Genomic DNA, 15,749 nt, shown 5'->3' with positions numbered 1-15,749 from the left:
TTTGTGTGCTGCCCATGTTGGGTGCGAACATGTGGAACTTTTTTGTATATATTGTATATACAGTAGATAACACTGGTCAGTCTGGTTACAGTATGTAGCCTCTTTCTGCAGGCCTTCTAGTGGCCACTTTTGATTAATACAATCAAATATTTGTCTCCTTATTCTGGCAGATTAACTCAGACACTGCTGGCTCTCTGTGTGACTCAGCATTGAGCTGCTAGTGCACAATGAGTGGAGAAAAGGGAATAGAGAGAAACCCCTGCTGTGAAAACAATGCACACTTCTCACCTGCACAATCGCTGCTTTCTTAATATAAAAAACAGAGCACAACTGTAATAAAATAAAATAGCATTTTCTATAAATAAAATAAAATAATAAAATAGCATTTTAAGAAATAAAACATTTTATAAATGTTGACTTCCTCGTTTATTTACTAAACTGAAAATCCAGTTTATTTCTGGTCATGTAAACCATATGCATTTCAAACCAAAACATATTCCATTAATGGCATTGAAGAAGAAAATGCACAGTTTCAATGTGGGTCCTCTTCAAAACCCCCAGAATTTTTTGCTCACTGTGAGCAGAGGTAAATTACTTGGGTGTAAAAACACCTGATAAGTCTCGGTAAATAGTAGACAAGAGCAAACAAAAACAATGTGTAAACAAAACAATTACCACTAAAACAGCAATAGAAAGAAACTAGTTTGGACTGGACTTTTTTTAACGGTGTATATATCTCACCCATGTCCAGACTCAGCCTGTCTGTAGTCTTCAATGGCCAGGCGCAGTTTCCTGCGATGCATAGAGTTACTGATGCCCAAACCTGCCTCAAGATCCGCATCAGTTAAGGCTAACATCACCTACCACACCACACACAATGATAAGGACATGAAAAGTAAGTCACAAGTAGCTACAGAGTTGAGATTTAGACTAAATACATTTCTGAGATCTGACAATAAGCAGTTTGGTGTAAAAGCTTTCATTGTAACCAGAGTCATTTTCTTGCTAGCCATCATGTGAATAATAGGGTCCTGTAAGTATGAAACACAAGTATTAATTCATATTCAAATAATCTGTAAATTTAATGATGAATGGACTAAAAGAAATGGCCCAAAATGACATGGAAAAAATTCTGGTTCCATTGACTTACATCTAAAGTAAAGTAGGTTTTTTTCCTTCTCCTGTAAAGTGACCATTTCAGAGATATGAGGTTTTGATCCGACAGCAGCGATTTGCAATCGAAAGAGTTGAATTTCAATATGCTGTGTATCCATTTGGAATAATTTTGGGCATAAAGAGTTTTATTTCTCTAATAAAGGTGGCATTAATCATAACATACCTTAGATATTCATTGTATGTGTGAAGTATAGAACAACGTACTATATATAATGAAAAAAAGTCTTGAAAGTGGTCTGCAATGTGAACAAAGCCCTTGTTCACATATTGAGAGAATGCTAAAGGATGCAGTCACCCGAAAAGGCTTGTGACCCCCTATTTAACACACTGATCACGTAGTGAATCCATATTAAAATATGGCTTACTTTCATTTGATTTGATGTTTGCTCTGTATGACTCTGTATGAGACCATTCCACAGAAGCAATTGCAGCATATGGTACAAACCTTGCTCCCTCATGGTGTCCCCATTTAAATGTGTTTTTGATGAAGCCAAATTACTTCCATGGCCTCCACAGTCACCAGATTTAAAGATGTGAACTACATTTCCACCTCCTTCATCCCATGAAAACGTCTTTGAGAGCGTTCTTATTCAGTACTGAAGCTGGTCTAAATGTAGAGGGTGGCCCTGCTCCTTCTAACGTTTTTTTTGTCCACCATAACACATGCATGCATGTTGTATTGTGCCATTTTTCCAGATTTCACTGCAAGCTCTTATAAATGACCATGTTAGTGTGTGTATTGTGCTGTGCATAGCTTATGTTGTATAATATTTTTTATACTGTGAAAAGGGTAGGCCACTAATTGTCAACATTTCTATTATTATGGCCATCTGGTATGTATATTTCAAAATCCCATTATTGTATTGTATATTAAATTGAATGCAGTACGTACTGTTCTATTTTCATAATGCAGTAAGCCTACATATAATGTTGGACTAGTATAGTGTAACTTAGTTATAGTTTATACGGTATGTTTTATTTACAGTGTGCACTGTAGCTCTTCTGGTGTTTTCTCTGACCTTGCCGCTCTTGACGTTGTCTGCACAGGCGCGGATGTACATGGGCATGGCCATGACGACCTCAAGCCAGGCCTGCACAGTGCCCGCTCGCCACCGGGACATGGGCACCGTCCGCGCCAGCTCCACCTGCTGAAGTCTGTCCAGCTGCTCCTCACAATCTGATAGGCTCACACTCAGACGGGCAGGGCTCGAGAGACTGTCTGAGTCTGGATTGGTGGATGTAGGGAGAAAAGACAGGGCTGTTTGCAAGAGACCTTTAAGGTGTAACTCTGGTCTGAATCCTATTGAACTGTATATAACTACATGCATTTACTGAGCTGGGTTTAATGCCAGAGTTACTGAAGGGGCAGATAAAAGTATGTAAAAGAATTATTTAATCTTTGAGAGCCACTGCTAAAAGCCCCATAGTCAATTAAACACGTCATCAGATTAGCAGGAAGGAGAAAAAAATAAAGTGAAGCACAGAGATCATTAACTGCAAAATGGTAGTACTAGTATCACTTCCATCCACATGCTTACGGTTAATGGTTAAAATATAAAGGGTGCATGTCCCACATTTGTCTTGTAGTTGTTTTTTCCCCTCAGGCCAACTTACAGTGTTTATGTATGACTATATCCAAAATCACTCATAATTCACTTTTTCAATTTTCCGCCACCTCTTTATTCTATGGAAACAAATAATTCTAATGGATAAAGGACTGAAACAGTCCTTATAACTTCAGTGTGAACGGGTGGAATAGGTTATATGTAGGCAGAATATATATTAATATGTTTGTTTTATGGCAACACATAAAGAATGAATTCAAAACGAGCCACAGCTTAATTTCCATATATGGATCACAATCTGGAGAATGAATGGCATATTTTGAAGCTTCAACAATGTTTACATACTACTTCAAACTCTTTCATCTGAAAAACATTTCCATGATATGAGCTCTTTCATTCCACTGATATTTGGAAATATCAGCTTAAGATGAGTGTATATGTCTGTGTGTCTGCCCTGCGATGGACTGGTGGCCTGACCACTGTCCAGGGTGTATCCTGCCTTCCACCCAGTGACTGCTGGGATAGGCTCCAGCTCCTCCCCACGACCCAGAAGGATAAACGGTTTAGAAGATGTGTGTGCACGTGTGTTTGTGTGTGCTTAAGATATAAACAAAGTCAGTTAGAGTGGTTTGATGTGAAATACTCCGTTCTATTTAAACATAGTCATGAATTGTTTACAGAAATAGTAATACAAACCAAACTAAAACATGCCGCCTGGCACCTGAGACTTTGCTTTATGACAGTTCTGAATTAAGGTGTTGTCCTAAGGCCTAAATCCAAATTCAAGGTGGAGAGGTACATTCAGGCATTGGAAGACAGTAGCCCCCAAAGAAAGCTATATCACGATTTCACTGATATCAACATCTCACATAAAATCACAGAAAGCATGTGTAGGTTGTTTGGGATAGTAAATAAATAATATAAATAAAATGTATAGACTCTGGTTCCTTTCAGCTCACCGTAAAGAGAATTTGAGTCAATAATTTTATCCACAAATGCATCATTTCACATCAAAACACAGTGAATGACTCTGTTTCCATCTCAGTTATTGAATTATGCATATATTCAGAAAAATCTGAATTTCCCCCTTTAGGACTAAGAGAAAACTGCACCCCAAATGGTTTCTGAGGGTGAGCCTATGTAATGCCACCAGCAGATGGCAGCATAATGTATCATTTCTTCACTTCTGGTCCATCAGTTCTCTCAAAAAGCTGGGCCTGGCAGTATCGCAGTACGGTACCCTACCAAGGATAATGTGGCATGAGCTCTCAGAGGTATTCAAAGTGACTTCTTGCACAGCAGTGAATAATGTTCCTCCTCTGCTCCCTCTCTAATCTCTACAAAGTTATTTTAGACATCATTGTGCGGCTATTACATACTACCTTGTAGGCTCATAGAGGTTGTGTGCTGACTCAAACCTTAGGCAGATATATATTTTGTGGCTGAATTTGATCTTTATAAGTTTTATTTATATATATATATATATTTGATTTTAGTTGTCTTGTTTTTTTTTTTACATACTGTGAATGCAGCTGTAGAAGAGCAACAGAAATGCATTAAAATAACTTGGAATAAACAATCTTTTCATTACAAGGAGAATAACTGAAGTTTGGAGGGAGGACTGTAGGCCTGAAGCCCCTTCTTCTTCCAATCTAATATCATAATGTGTTTACACCCCAGCACCACCATATCTTCTCCCTGCTCCTCAGTTCTATCTGTCAGTCCTACTTCCATTCATGAAGGTGGGGGGTGGGTAGTGCGGCTCTGGCCTTCTAGCTCAAAGCAGAAGCTGCCCAAAACTCCAGACCAAGTTCTCCCTCCTTCAGTCACGATCCCCTCTCATACTACCACCATACGTTTGACGACATGGTCGCAAACTTATATTAAAAGCTAAGAAAGTTTGTGCCTTTGCCTGAGAAGTTACTATTCTGGAGATGCATGTTTTGATATGTATGTAACACCTTTGGAATTTGAACTGGCACTGGAATGTGGAAATGATTCTCTTAAAATACTGATGAAAGATTACATCAGTGTGTTCACTGGCTGTGAAGATGCCAAGGATGATCACCATTGTGCATTCCAGCTTTTTAGCTTCTTGGATTGGTAAGTATCACACAAACACAACAGAAATGTACACAGCATTACCATCACTTGTGTCAGAGTATTAGAGGTGTTCAGGAGGTCAAGAGTTACAGTTAGTCACACAGAGACTCCACTAACTGATGGCAGCTAATTTTCACCTCAAAAGGAGACAACATAGCTGCCGACAGCTGGGGGAGGTGTAGAGCCTTCACACCAGACCACACACATGCAAAGTGCTCTCAGCCTCTTCCACTTGTGGCACCGGATTTATTTCAAAATACTTTATTTATCAATAACTTTAACATTTGTTTCCATGCCATTCAGATCTCTAAGATGTAGCTAATCCCAGACAAGCCATAGAGATGTTCTGCACTATTCAAAACTACCTGACTCTTCCACTGACAGTTCACTCAGTACTGTATTCACATTTACACAAACATGGAATCAAAAAGGAACTTCTGTTTCAAAAGAAGGGCAAAGAAATAGAAACTGTGGTCACAAGTTCTGAGATGTTGGGCTTTGTTAAAGACAAGCATTCCTACCTCATCTGCAAAGCAGTAAGGACAACTGTTTCCATGACATCCCTCTGTATGCAGGCAGAGGAGAATGGAAGCTTCCCTTAGTTACCGACCTCAGACCAGGTTTGTAATTGCGTAGAAAGGACATGAAGATTATTTGTGCAGCAAAGCTGGTCCTGGATCAGCATTCAAGGGAAACCTCCTTTCCACGTGTAAGTGTTTTTAGAGCAGTTCAGAGCGCTCCTGTTGGCATGGCAGGCGGTCTTGGCCAGTAACCTCACACTGACTACTGTTGCTTTAGCAAACACTGACAAAACTTCTGAAGAAAAAACTTTTATTCTGAAATGTGGTTGATTTTAATTCCCCAGTATCATAACAGCATACCATACATAGTAGCTTTATAGTCACTGAGGATTGTACAACTCTGACCACACTGTTCCACCTGTGTTATTAATAGGGATAAATGATGACATCTGAATCATATCAATATTGGCAGACCGTACTGTATTTGTAAGCCTACAGAAACAATTTATCTTTCACTGTAATGCTAATCCAAGAGTTTCTAGTCCTAATTTCTACTTGTTGTGAATATTTGCAAACATTTTGTTGCAGATATATTTATAAAAAGATTATAATCAGCTAATATTAGATATTCTTTCAAACAATTTGTAGGACACTTTAAACATTCATGTTGAAATGAGCTGTAGATGATTCCATAATAAAGGGGAAAGCTGTACAGTATCAAAAATTAACTTACACTTGAAATTTGATATGATATTTTTGGTGGTTACCAGAGTGTTGCTAGATGGTTGCTAAGGTATCTCTGGTAGTTGCTAGGGTGTTGCTAAGTGATTGCTAGGCTGTTGCAAGGTGACTGCTACGTTGACTGCTTGTTGCAGTTTTTTGGTGTTACAGGTGGTTAATAGGGTGTTGCTAGAAGGTGCTAGGTGGTTGTTATCATGTTCCAAGTGGTTGCTATGGTGTTATTATGGTGTTATGGGGTTTTTACATTTTTTACATTCTTGTTAAAACTTTGTCTTTTCTGGAATTCTGTGAAGCAGCTTTGTGACAACATCCGTTGTAAAAAGCACTATACAAATAAATTTGATTTGATTTCAAAATAGTTTCTATAATGTCTCATTTGGTTGATAGGGTGTTACTAAGCAGCTGCTTTGGAAATCTTGGTGCTTCTTAGGCTGTTGCTAAGTAGTCGCTATGGTATTTGCTAGGGTGTTGCAGCTTTATCACAGGTGGCTCCTAGGGTGCTGCAAACCAGTTGCTATGGTATCTCTGGTAGTTGTAAAGGTGTTGCTGTGTGGTTGTTATGATGTTCCAGGTGTTTGCTAGGATCTTGTTACGGCATCCCACAAAGTTAATACAGTGTTGCTAGAGTGTTTGTTAGGATGTTGCTACATGGTTGCTATGGTATCCTGGGTGGTTGCTATGGAATCCACCATAGTTAATAGGGTGTGGCTAGAGTATTTGTATTGTCATGATATAAGTAAGGTACTTTTTCCCACATACTAAGCCTGCCATTCTGCCTGACTGAACACTCCAGCGATAGAATAGTGCCCATATTGAGGGAAAATAGACAAATTAGAGGACAAAAATGATAAGAAGAATTATATATGATGAATAACAATAGTGCTGCACATGGCAAATCACTGATGAATATTATATGACAAGTGATTCCAAACTTTTCACTTTTCACATACTTTTGGGGCTACTTTGCTTTACTTTTTTTCTTTACGTTGCAAAACTGGTGTTTAAAAACTGTAAAATTATAATTATTTTTAAATCTCCATCCCATGTTCTGCTGTTTATATTTATACACTAATGTTGTTCTGTTTATGCAGTAGTTAATGAATAATAAGCTTTAAGATTAATAACTGAATGCTAATTCAGCAGTTTAAGGGTTAAGATTTCCAGAGTTGTGTTACTGTTGAGGATTGTGTTTGCATGTTATTGAGAGGCTCTAAATCTTTTATGCCTGTCTGGCTTCCTGCAGCCTGCCACTTCCCAGCAGGGAGAACTCTACTAACATGGTCAGACCTAGCCAATGACCCAAACAGGACAACAGATATGGTTAAATTAATTAAACAAAAGGCATTTAGGACAACAGACAATTTACAAGCACAGATGTGTACCACAATGGGTTATTTACAAAACCAGCAGTCCTTCAAGTTTCCAGAGCAAGCATAGTAAGTGTCAGTGTAAAGGGGGATGTGAAGGTTAGGAGATGTGCTCCGGTTCACGGCTCCACAGATCCAAATCCAGTGAGGATCGCCTTATCAGTTAACTTGTGCTTTTGTAGTCACCAGCAACACAAGGAGCAAACATTTACTCCTCTAGGCTCAACCTGACACCCACTTTTCTCTCATTCTCTCACACTCAGTCTATCACGCTCTCGCTCACACACACAGGTCACAGAGGCTGTCTGGATGTATCACCAGTCAGCGTCTTCCTCTATGTAGTAGTCAGGTGTGTTGGTACCGTCGAACAGGCCGGGATCCAGAGACTTCCTCTGCTTTCCCCGGGCAAAGACACGGGAAAGCGAACCCAGGCCCATCTTCTCCTTCTTCTTCCTCCTTTTCTGGTCCTCCAGGTCCTCTAAAGACTGCAGTCATAGAAAAAGGCAGATCAGAGAAGAGCTGACTGAGCTTTAAACCCCTTAAAGCGTAGGCTTATCGTTCTATTATTAACCTTAAGACCAGACAAGGAAACGGTATATAGAAACTGTACTTACATGAATGTGTGAGAACTTGTTAAAATCTTACTCAATTAAAATTAAAAGGATGGAGCCAAAAACAGACTTAAATGAAAGTCGAAAGTACCTGCATTTAACCATATTCAAATACAGAAAGGAAAAAAGCAAATGTTTTAACAAATAAATGAAACCTTTTCTTTGGCTATGGATCTCTAATTGCACTTTAGGGCACTTTTATATTACGTTAATAATCACAGATTTTCTTCAGTCTCTGTAAAAAAAGCAGTGCTGTGCAGTTAGAAACAAAGACTTCAATCCTGTAACCAGCCAATAAACTCACATGTGACATAAATGTAAGGTAAACTCAAACTGCGTACCACTTTCTTTTTACTTTACCTGAAAATATGAACAAATATCATCTATAAGGTGAAGAATATATAATTGCTTCATTTCACTGAGAATGTAGTCATTTCAGCGTCACTCCAAAAAATGTTTTGCTGCCATCTCGCAGTGATGCTACTTGCTTATTTTCTACGACAGCAGTCTTTTCCACACGTTGACAGAGTGAGAAATCAGAAAGAAATCTGAGTAAGAATATACGTGCACTGACAAATCTGATTACTAAGCTAAAATCCAGCTCTTCTTATCGGATAACTTAATCAGATTTCTGGATCGAAGTATGGTGTTTACATGATTATTTGAATAATCGGATAACTGCAGAAATCTGATTATGATCGGATTATTGAGTGCATCTAAACACACTAATTTTTAATGTTCAGAAAATATCTTAAAAAGATGATGTAATCACGCTTGGGAATTAAGGGAGCATTCAGGAGTCCTTTATGACCAAGAATGGGCAGAGGCCACTTTGCAAAAAATGCATCAGCAAATAGTGCGTCTGTTTAACATTCCTTAACCAGCATTTGCAAAGGTTTTAGGTATTGTACACACTATAGTGCATTACACCATCAAAGAATTAAGGAAGTCCGGAAAAATCTCTGCGTGTAAAAAGCAAGGCCAAAAGATGCACCTATCTGCCCGTGATCTTCAGTCACTCAGACAGCACTGCATTAAAAATTGCTATACTTCTGTGATGGATATCATTACATGAACTCGGGAATACTTTGACAAACCGTTGTCAATGAACACTGTTAATCATTACAACCACCACTGCATGTTAAGACTGTACTATGCACAGTGGAAGTAATATCAAAAACGTCCATGAACACCACTGACTTCTCTGGGCTCAAGCTCATGTGAGACAGACTGATGCACAGTGGAAATGTATATTGTGGTCGGATGAGTCCACCTTTCAGACTGTTTATGGAAATAATGAATGTCATGTTTTCTGAGCTAAAGAAGTAAAGAACTAACCAGACTGTTACCAGCCTAAAGTTCTAAAGTCTGGGTGTGTCATGGTATGGCCGGTATTAGTAGATAACTTGCATATCCATTACTGCTGAAAGATATATAGGTTAAAGGTGATATAACACAGCAGTAAACATGCATTAAGTTTAGAAAAAAAAAGTTCATACAGTAAAAAAATAATAATATTGTGTTTTTGTACAGTTTTTAGTTTAATACAGGTCAAACAGGATATACTAATCATTGCTTCTGTTTTTCTTGGCATTTTTCACACTGTCCCAAGTTTTTTGGAATTAGTTTTGTACCTTTTTTTATTTACATACTACTATAATTCATTATTATTGATTCAAACATTACAAACATTTATGCAGTTTAATTGCTACTATGAAACTAATATGTATGTTATGTAATAATTTAATGTGTGCCAACTTGAATTATGGTCCACATGCCCAGCCTCTTTCTTTTTCTCTTACTAATGAAATGGAGCCATAAGCCCAAAAATCTCTATAAGACATTCCAATTGCAGTGCAATAGCAGTGAAATATGCAGCATGAAAAATATGACTAAGAGCCCTGACGTTGTAATGGGACTGTGTTGAGCGTGTGTGTGTGTGTTCTCACATTGCAGAGCGAGTGTGTTCTGTGTCGTGGTGAGTTAAGCTCAGATGGTGTGGATGATCGCTCTCCCTCCAGTGCTGAGGCGTCTGACAGGAGTGAAGGTTGCCGTGAGTGACAGGGGCTAAGACGCAGACTGCCTGAGGAGTGCGCCACACACACTCCATCAACGTCACACACACACGGAGGCCCAGCCTTTAACACTGAAGCACACACAACAAAACACACAAGTTTATTGTACCATAAAACAGAATCCTGCTTGGCAAAAATACTCTAAGGCTCTTCCTGCACTGAACCTCATACTACTGCATGTGTAAATATGAGCAGACTGCACACATTGACACATACAGCAGTGTAACTGCAGGTGTATACATGTTCCTGTCAACTGCATGATAAGCTGTGTGTTTGTGTCTGTGTGTGTACTTAGCCTGAGTGGATAATTCAGGCTGTGTTGACTCTGCAAAATGTTTGTGTGATTGTGTGTCTAACCTCTTTAACAAGTTACAAGCTGTGCTGACTTCAAGGGAGACTCCACCGATTTTTCTAAATTTCTGCATTGGTCAAATGTTGAGATGTAAACAAAGTCATTCAAAGTGGTCTGATATGAATGGTGCATTGTACAAACACTTATAGACATATATTTATTGGTGGTGATAGGAACCAGGGGTCACAATGTCTACAACACACATATAGCCAATTGATTTACTGCCCAAAATGTCCAGTGAACCTACACAAATCTTCCAGCAGTAAACTGACTATAAAATCAAAATCAAATCACAGGTGGGAAGGTGAGTGAAAATCTTCTTATCTATCTATCTATCTATCTATCTATCTATCTATCTATCTATCTATCTATCTATCTATCTATCTATCTATCTATCTATCTATCTATCTATCTATCTATCTATCTATCTATCTATCTATCTATCTATCTATACCCACACACACTTTAGACTTTAATATATACATTAGTATACACCAATATAGCTTATGAAATAAAAGCTATTGCATGTACAGTCGTACACATTTCCATGTATGCGTTTAGTTTGAGGTAGATAAATGAAAAGCAGGGTATACAAAGGATAGAAAATTTATTACATATATTCTAGATTATACAAGATTTGGTAGAAGAGTTTAGCCTTTATTTTTGGGCCTAAAATTGGGCCACACCTCTATAATAAAGCTATTAAAGTCTCTATAGAATTCTAGTAGTATGCCAGCATTAGGCATTAACAATTTTTGGCCCTTATTGATTAAACATACATATTTAAAGCTCATAAAAGATATATTATTTTTTTAAAGCTTGTAACAGACATATGAGCATATATTTTACTTTGTAGTACCTTTACAGTGACTCTGTCAGTAAAAAGTCCTGCCGCAGCGCTGCCACAGTTTTTCATTTTTTAATGTATGACTGAAACTTGGACTTCAAGAAGGTCTAGAATGACATTTTTTCTAACAAAATGGTCCCTACGAATTGGAAATCAAAGCATGGCTGTTTTAAAATGTCTGTGGTTAATCAAAGAAAGTTAGACCTTTCTTTTAGCTCCTGAAGCTCCTTTACATGTTTAAATATGGTAAACATGATGATTATATTAAATAAAGATGAAATAAAAAATACAGACTTTTTTTTAATTTTACAGAAATCATAAGGACCTGAGCGTGCCCACTGGAGTCTGAGGTTTTATACATATTCTTGATCATGATAAAATGGTGCTCCATCTTAAATAAAAGTTTCAGGCCAAAATCGGAATCTATCATACAACAATGTACCAGGTATCAGGCCACACTAGTAACCATTTTGTGTACTGACTTAATTTAGAGGCATAAAACTTTGGACATCTAGCTCCTATCACTACCACTGTGAACAATTAAGACTCTAGTTTCTTTAGAATGGCTCATTTTACATAATTATAATTATAATTCAAACTACTTTGAATTATGCAAATATTTAGAGAAATAGGTAGAGTTTCCCTTGAAGAGTGGAAAGTGTGTGTTTGTGTGTGTGTGTGTGCGTGCATGTGTGTGTACCCTGTCTGTCGAGTGTGTGGTACAGGCTGTGTTGACTCTGGCGTATGGCTGCTGTTAGAGGCAGCTCTGCATGCATCACCCACTCCTGGTTGCCATTGACGACGGCCTCTGTGGGCATGGCCAAAGAGTGGCGCTTAGGAACGTCCTTAGTGAGCGTAGCCAAAGACTGCTTAGCCTGCAACACAAACACGCACACAAACAAAGGCATTTCATCATAAATGAGTAGGATTATGAGACAAAAAAACCTGACGCCATCTGAAAGATGTCTAAACAACTATGAGTGTCTGCAGGAATACACGGGAGACAAATTAAAGAAAAAAAATGAATAAACGAGTGGAGAAACATGATGAGTGCAGATGCTTCCAGACAGGTGTACTGCATGACACAATTATGTTCTCTGTGGAATATGTAAAAATGCTGAGCTGGTCTAGTTGATCTCGATTTTGAATCAAGACAGCAAGAGGGGAAGATCTCAGTGACTATGAAAAAGGGTTCATTATTGGGGCATGGACAGCAGGGGCTTCACTGCTCAACTGGCTGGTGTTTCTATAGGAACAGCGGCTAAAGTGATATCTGCTTTTACATCTGAAGGAAAGACATCGGTAAACAAGGTTGGAAACTGTGGTTGAAAGCGTACATTCAGTGACTGTAATGCTCGTGTATTTGTACTACATGTAAGGAAAAACAAAAGAGCAACTGTTTCTTAGGTGATTAGAATGTGAACACAGGATGTGATCAGACTGTGTCAGGTAGAACAGCTACCAACAACTAGAGTGATATTATAGCTGGGTTGCAGTTCATAAACCACTCATTACAAAGACAAGTGCACATTTGAGAGTTCTGTCTTGTCTAAAATTCATAGGCACTGGTCTACATCTCAGACAAGCCATCCTTCACCATGGTCTCCACAAGTGGGCGAGCGCATGTGTGGCATACGCCAAGGGAATAGTATAGAACAGAGAACAGGCCTCAGCGCTTCACCCCTACAGCTAATGGGTTCAGTGGCCTTGCAATGCTAGCAAGATGTGGGTTCACTTGGGCACTGTATCCCCTTTTGTGCTATGATGAAACATTTCTATCCTGATGGAAGTTTAGGATAACAATACCACTATCCACAGGACACAAGGGGTGAATGGTTTGCTGAGTATGAAAATGATGTAAACCATAATCTATGGCCTTCACAGTCACCAGATTGCAACCAAATTGAACACATATTGAAGATTTTGTTCTGACACGTTAGATAGCACTCACCACCATCAAAACATCACTTGAGGGAATATCTTTTAGAGAAATGGAGTTCTTTCCTTTCAGAACAGTTCCAGAGACTTCTAGAACCTAGGCCAGGGTGTACTGAAGCTGTTCTGGTGGCCCAACATCTTATTAAGACACTTCACCTAGGTTTGTCCTTTAATTTGTCACCCATGTGTGTATGCATGTTTTTGTGTGAAAGGTATTATGTAGACGTGTAATGCTGAAAAAAAGGTGTGCATTTAAGACAGACATCAACAACTGTCAGTTGCAATACAACATATTAAAAGGGTCATGAATTAAAGTATAGGTGCAATCTTCTTTTCAACTCTTATTTAACTACTTTTCCATTTTTGAGTGGTGTGTTACATGAAATATGTACAAGATAACTAGAAATAACGCTGCTTGGGGCGACACCTCGGACTAGCTCTTACCAGATGAATGGAGAGAATTAGCCAGGAAGGTTCACCACCACTAAGAGACATACATATAATAATTTTACCTTCTAACACACATCAGAATGCATAGGATGCTTTAGACTATGTAGGCGTTTGGGATGGAAGGTATATAGAAAAGCAGATTTATGATTTAACATCTCAGTCCCACTGCTTCTCCGAAATACTTGCCTGAGAAAAAACACACACACCTACTTAACTTCCTTTGCACCTATACTTCAATCAATTTCAGTCTACAGTCAGGTCAGGCAGCAGGCATCAAACAACTACCACATACAGAATTACGGAGATTCTCAGTGCTATCAACTGTAATCTCACATACATACATACATATACACACATACGCATACACTAGACTGCAAACAATGATATCACAGAAAGCGAAAAGATATTGAATGTTAGCAAGTCAGTCCAGCGCAAAAGTCAGATAATACCTTCATTTATTACATTTACAGTCTAATGCCTAATAAGTACCAGATATTCATTTTTCAATAGATATTTCTGAGGAGATCAGACAAAAAGGGAAAAGGGAAAGTTGAAGTAGAAGGTGAGAAACAGTAGTTTCCAAAGCTAGAGCTGAAAAAATTAGAACAGACCAAGAAAATGGGACTCCTAACAACCTTGCAAGACCTGATAGTCCACCAAAAGCAGACATGACCAGATAAACAGTACTTAAAGCTTTCATCTTTGAGAGATGAAGAGAAAATCAAGCTCCACTATTGCTTAAAATTTGAAGAATCCACATGTTTTTCTGTCCATCCTTCCACTGTGGGAAGACAGCTCAACAATATGAGTCTGGAAGATGTCAAGAAGCTGGTATTAGGAAAGATGTGGAAAAACAGTCCTGAAGATTACTTTGAAAACCTGAAAGCAAGTCTACTGAAAAAAAATAGATGCTGTAATAAAAGCAAGAAGCGAATACTAAACAAATTACACTATATTTAGTTGTTGAGGCTTCGGTGTAATGTCTGTTTTTTCCTCACAATGAAAAACACAACAGCTGCTTTGACTGCAAATAAAATAAATGAAAGGTGGTCTCTGACTTTTTGCACAGTACAGTACATTTAACATTTCTTATTACAAGATTATTCGTCAATTACTATATGATTACTCAGCCTATATGAAGACTTACTGGTTTTAAACAGTAATATGAGGAGAATTAATTAAGCTTATAACAATTTCACAATAATCCCAGAATAAGAAATGTTAGATATATATTCATTTAAGCTCTTTTCACTTGCCAAAATATCACTTTGCAAACTACAAGGCATGTGCTATAGTGAAAAATTCACAAGTTTTCTTCGTGCAGTCATTTGGGCCAAAAAAATCTTAGTGCACACTGTTACACTCTTTGTCTTCTGTAGATCTCAAAGTAGATGGAGAAAGACAGAGAGAGCAACAGCTAGAACAGATGCAGCAAAGACAATCTGAAGAAAATGCTTCTTTTGTGCACTGACTGGCACTCCATTTGATCTGATATGCACCCTCTTGTTTTTCTAAAGATTAACTGCATCGATTCCAGTGAAATTCAGTAGACATATCTGCTTAAAATCCCAGATTCAGATATTTGGTCTACACTCTAAAAAATGAAGGTGCCAGAATGGCTTATTTTTTTACAATGCAGTTGAAGAACCACTTCTGCTTCCCTAAAAATAAGCCAATGGATGGTTCTTTAAAGAATCATGCTAGTAAATACAATGTCTGAGCGTGAAGAATCTTTCTAAAATGTAAAGAACTTTCACATAAAGTGAAGATTCATGATTCAGTGAAGAAGCTTTTAACCGACAGAGAACATTTACATTATGCAAATGTTCTTGAAACCTTTACATTTTTTGCACTCGTATATCTCTTTATGGTTCTTCAGGGCCATGGTTCTTACATCAGTCCTCAGGGCCTCTGAGACAGTCCAGTTTTGCTCAATTCCAACTCCAAACATATATGGATGGGGCAAAAATGTGGACTGTTTAGGGGGGCCTAAGCACCGGTTT

At 38.2% G+C, this 15,749-nt stretch overlaps 1 protein-coding gene across 7 annotated transcripts in view; it reads right to left on the bottom strand.

The window, feature by feature from the left end:
• Positions 1 to 15,749, bottom strand: part of kazna (kazrin, periplakin interacting protein a) — a 131,000-nt gene that overhangs the window by 3,975 nt on the left and 111,276 nt on the right. For 6 of the 7 annotated variants that reach the window (XM_017693504.2, XM_037535819.1, XM_037535818.1 and 3 more), the window contains 5 exons: positions 12,059 to 12,233; positions 10,034 to 10,230; positions 7,835 to 7,958; positions 2,196 to 2,401; positions 742 to 860 (listed from right to left, as the gene is read on the bottom strand). In XM_017693504.2, coding sequence (XP_017548993.1) covers positions 742 to 860; positions 2,196 to 2,401; positions 7,835 to 7,958; positions 10,034 to 10,230; positions 12,059 to 12,233 — 821 coding nt within the window. Of the gene's footprint in view, positions 1 to 741; positions 861 to 2,195; positions 2,402 to 5,060; positions 7,959 to 10,033; positions 10,231 to 12,058; positions 12,234 to 15,749 lie in introns of those variants that run through there. The other variant, XM_037535820.1, reaches the window with a different exon arrangement.

Source organism: Pygocentrus nattereri, chromosome 28 (assembly GCF_015220715.1).
Source record: "Pygocentrus nattereri isolate fPygNat1 chromosome 28, fPygNat1.pri, whole genome shotgun sequence".
Taxonomy (NCBI): Eukaryota; Metazoa; Chordata; class Actinopteri; order Characiformes; family Serrasalmidae; genus Pygocentrus; species Pygocentrus nattereri.
This window is presented reverse-complemented; position numbering and strand designations above follow the sequence as displayed.